At 40.6% G+C, this 5,000-nt stretch overlaps 1 protein-coding gene across 1 annotated transcript in view; it reads left to right on the top strand.

Annotated features, from left to right (window-relative positions):
* Positions 1-5,000, top strand: part of grin2ab (glutamate receptor, ionotropic, N-methyl D-aspartate 2A, b) — a 136,785-nt gene that overhangs the window by 110,865 nt on the left and 20,920 nt on the right. Inside the window, exons 12-13 of the mRNA XM_063211207.1 lie at positions 1-44; positions 4,676-4,829. The exon at positions 1-44 is cut by the window's left edge and continues 82 nt beyond it. Of these exons, the coding sequence (XP_063067277.1) occupies positions 1-44; positions 4,676-4,829 (198 nt within the window). The remainder of the gene's footprint in view (positions 45-4,675; positions 4,830-5,000) is intronic.

Genomic DNA, 5,000 nt, shown 5'->3' with positions numbered 1-5,000 from the left:
CATCAGTCCGCTCGGCTTCAACCGCAACCTGGCGCAGGGCAAAGGTAAGCACACACACACAAACGCACACACACACACACACACACACACACACACACACACACACACACACACACACACACACACACACACACACACACACACACACACACACACACACACACACACACACACACACACACACACACACACACACCATTGGCCATTGTACATTGGCCGCAAACACACACCGTCGCAAACGAAGATTCTAAGCGTGGCTAACTTAAACATTTTCGTCTAAGTTGATAAGGAGAATCTGGAGAGCAAGAGCACATCTTTGCTCTGTTTCTGGTTGAGGTGTCAATGTGATTGCAAAGACGTTTCATACCTGTATGCATCTCGCCTCGTTGAGTTTTTGTAGCAAAGTTTGTGTCTGGCAGCACAATGAACGTGCACACGGCCAGGGGTGTTGCTGCAATAACCAACCACTTCCTCAACTGAACGACGTGAGGCAAATTCATTGTTAATAAAGCACTTAAAAAGACATTTTGTCTGTGATTAAGTGCACCAGTCTTATAAGCAATAAGCCACTTGAGTCTGTGGGTTTGTGTTCGATTTACAATGGCTGAGAGGAATTTTATAGCACTCCTCATCGTGACGTGCTACAACTCCCCCGACCCGTTATAATTCGAACACAAACCCATGGCCTCTCGTGGCGTATTGCTTAAGTCTTCTGATTGTTGCCAAGTGTGGTGTGGCATTGTTAAGTATTGGCCGCTCCACTGGGGTCCAGGGGCCAGATTCACAAAGCTTTCATAGAAAAAATATAGTTCCTAACTTCCTAATTTCCTAACTTTTCTCTTAACTTTAGTCTCACATTCCAAAGTTTAGAAGATTCCATATCCGCAAACTGCATTCTTTTTTTTTTACTTTCTAACTTAATTCTTCCCTAAAAGTTATGAATATTGAGCTTCTTGAATACTTAGTTTAGTGAATTCGGCACCTGGGGGTCCTCCTTGCCTTCTGCAGTTAGTAAAGTTTCTATCCTTCTTTTTACTGTTGACACCATATATCCCTATTTTCTGCTCTCTCTCTCTCTCTCTCTCTCTCTCTCTCTCTCTCTCTCTCTCTCTCTCTCTCTCTCTCTCTCTCTCTCTCTCTCTCTCTTCTATACCTCCTTTTCTGCCCCCTCTCTCTCTTTCAATTCTCTTTCTCTTCCATTCATCATTAGAAAGACCATGTAGGCCTACTGTCTTGGGATTTCCCCTTCTCACTCTGTTTCTCTCTTTTCTATTCATTCTTCCCCCCTCTCTTTCTCTCTCTCTGTTCCTCCCTGTTTCCCTCTGTTCTATTCACTGTATTTCTCTGTTTTTTTCTGTGCTTTGCTGTCTTTTTTTTTTCTCTGGGCCTGTCGTCTTCATTGAAAAGGGAAATGCCACTTGGCATCTAGGGATTATCCCTTTACACCCCTGCTATCGCTATCTCTCTCTCTCTCTCTCTCTCTCTCTCTCTCTCTCTCTCTCTCTCTCTCTCTCTCTCTCTCTCTCTCTCTCTCTCTCTCTCTCTCTCTCTCTCTCTCTCTCTCTCTCGTTCCCTCTCTCTCCATTTCTCTCTCATCTCTCTCTCCCTCTACCATCTTTATAGCTTTTTTTGTCCTCTATACATCTCTCTCTCTCTTTCATTTTCACCCTGTCCCTCCCTATCTTCTCTCTTATCACTATCTCTCTCTCTCTTTCTCTCTCTCTCTCTCTTTCTCTCTCTCCCCCTCTTTTCTCTTTACATCCCTCTATCCCTCTCTTTTTTCTGCTCTTAATGTACATACCATTGTTCTCTCTCTCTCTCTCTATCACGTTGTAAAGGCCACATGGGCTTCTGTGATATACTACTACATCTTTAGTAATTCTGTAAGGATGTTCTTCTTGTCTAATGTCTTGTTTATGTCACGGGAGAATGTGTTGTTTGGCGCAAATGTGCTTTGGGAATCTGACTGTAATGTGTTTGTTTTTTCATGTCTTACGCTCCTTTGACTAGAAGAAACTTCCCCATGGGCGACAATAACTACTTCTTCCCCTCTTCTACACATCTCAAACTGCCTAATCTGTATTTCATTCCTGCTATATTTCTGTAAATCTTTCATTTATATCTAAATCTTTCATAATTATTTTTTTCGCTTTCATCTGTAAATCTGACATATTTCCTTACATCAATATTTATAGGTTCTGGGCCTCAATAAGTGTGATATCTTAGATTCTTAAACATTCATTTGCACGTGCTAATCCAGGGCCGGGTTAAGATCTCAAGGGGCCCTATAGGTTAAGCAGGTTTCTGTAGGCCCCCCTACAGTAGTATACAAATTTAACAATGAAATTGCTCAGACGGCATCATAAGATAAGATAAGTATGCCCTTTATTATCCCACAATGGGGAAATTCATTTGTTGCAGCAGTAACATACATACAGATGTGCAAAAAGCAAACGGCACACATACAGACATGGGACCAGGAGGATTAAAAAGTATATAAAATAAATAAAAATAAAGATGTTGTGTAAAAATGAGATATTTCTGTTAAAAACAAGTACATTAGTAAAAAGTGCATTGGTAAAAAAGTGCATAAGCAGCATGAGAAAAGGAGGAGGGCGGCTAGAAAATAATAAATAGGTTAAAAAAAAGTAAAAAAAAAAAAAAAAAGAAGAAGAAGAAGAAGAGGGAGTCACAGCAGCTTAGCATTGGCATCAGTAGTTATCAGTCATAATCATCAACATCATCCCTACCACCACCACCATCATCATCATAACTACCGCAGGGACTTGGTGCTTGGGACCTGGTCATCATTCTGAGTCAGGAATGAATATTACCTAGACTGGAAATTCTGCAATTATTGCTTCTCCCCCACTTTGGCCAAAAGGGGGCCCCCTTGGCAGGTGGGGGGCCCCTAGGCTGCTGTAGCCATATCTGATCTGTGCGTTAATCTGGCCCTGAGTTAGAGAATCAAAGATATTGCCGTTACAGAGGACCAACCTATAAATATTCATATAAGGAAATATTTCCGATTTACAGATAACTTTGATTCTTAAACATGAATAATAATACCTTTATTTATTTAAACATTAATCTCTTCGTGCCCAGGCTCGATGCTCTGGACTCTCTTCAATAAATTATTTAATAATTAAAATATGTACTGTAGGACTATATGAATTATTAATAGGAGTAACACTTTATGGTCTCTTTTGTAGTAGTAAAGGGATGGATTATGGCTCCATGGGCCCCTGGGCCAGACAACAAGATAGGTCCCCCTCCATGGATGCTGCTAGTGTACAAAACAAATCAGGCCAGATGTTAGAGTCTATGTTGTTGGGGGTATAGGGGTAGTTCTCTGAGAAAAAAATTGAAAATATAGTTGATAAAAGTGCAATGTTAATACAATATGAGAATGGAAATAGAGGCTAGAGCTACAGGGCCCCCTTGGCTCTTGGGCCCCTTGGCCTGGGCCCTGTAGGCCTGTGCAGTCGTCTGTCCTTGACTACTTACACTGTACACACATCAACCCTAAACTGTAAGATACAGTACAAACACATAATGATGAAGACTATTAAATGTAAAGGCAAATACATGTTTTAGTAACACTTAGCAAATATCAACTAGATGTGTGTGGAGTGTGTTTGGTAATGACTGTGCTATTTATTACAGCTCATTATCAACCATAAGCCCCCAATCCTCTTTGATCCATTAGAATTACACATTTCCCTACAGAATTAAAATATAACAAACATGCAGACGACAAATAAGACACATAGAAAACACTGAATATACAAAGATAATAAGAAAGTCGCAAAAGCACTTAAGTACTACGTATAATATATCATGAAAAGATCTTAAACAAAATCAGGAAATCATAAATGACCCTTCCCACCCGCTAGGCTACATTTTCAAATCCTACCCTCAGGGAGGTGTTTTAAAGTGCCCTACGGAACATCAATGAGAATATCTTTAAAAACTCCCTCGTACCAAATGGGCCATAAATAACACTGGGATTCCTGACCCCAACCCTCATCTTTTTCATAGGTAATTAATCTAGTCTATGATATGTATCATGTTTTTAATACAAAATATGATACACTTTAATAATAATAATATATTTTTTATATTTGTTGGGGGGTTTGTACATAACATTTTGTGACAGAACAGTTAGAGAGGTGACAGGAAGCAAGTGGGGAGAGAGAGACGGGGAAGGCTTGGCAAATGACTCCAGGCCGAAAGCAAACCCGGTTCGCCGGTGCAGCAGTGCAGTGCCCAGCTGATTGGGCTCGGCTGGGCCATAATAATATAATTTAATAGCGTAACATATGGCATGTTTAGATCCCCATAGTCGTGTTCACACATAGTCGTGTTCATGGACAAGGAGAAGGGGCTTCTGTGGCATATGGTCTTCAACATCTGGAATATTTTAATGACAATAACAATGTAATGTAACATAATACTACAATATCATATATTACATTTTAATTTAATTTGATAACATATTAAATGTCTATATTATGTCATTTTAGATCCCCACAGCCCCTTGTTCACAGTTGGCAAGGCGGTCTGGTCTTCAACAACTGGAATATTTTAATGAAAACAAATAATATAATATAATTTAATATGATATCATTTCATATAATGTAACATATATAATTTTATAATGATCTAATTTCAGATCCCCACGGCCCGTCGTTCACGGTTGGCAAGGCGATCTGGTTATTATGGGGTTTGGTCTTCAACAATTCGGTTCCGGTCCAGAACCCGAGAGGAACCACCAGCAAGTTCATCGTCTCTGTATGGGCCTTCTTTGCTGTCATCTTCCTGGCTAGGTGAATGCGCACGCACGCACGCACACACACGCACACACACGCACACACACGCACACACCAGCAAGGTCATCGTCTCTGTATGGGCCACCTTTGCTGTCATCTCCCTGACCAGGTATACATATACACACACACACACACGTTACTTGTCTATGGAAGTAACTACCCCCACCA

Source organism: Engraulis encrasicolus, chromosome 1 (assembly GCF_034702125.1).
Source record: "Engraulis encrasicolus isolate BLACKSEA-1 chromosome 1, IST_EnEncr_1.0, whole genome shotgun sequence".
Classification (NCBI taxonomy): domain Eukaryota; kingdom Metazoa; phylum Chordata; class Actinopteri; order Clupeiformes; family Engraulidae; genus Engraulis; species Engraulis encrasicolus.
This window is presented reverse-complemented; position numbering and strand designations above follow the sequence as displayed.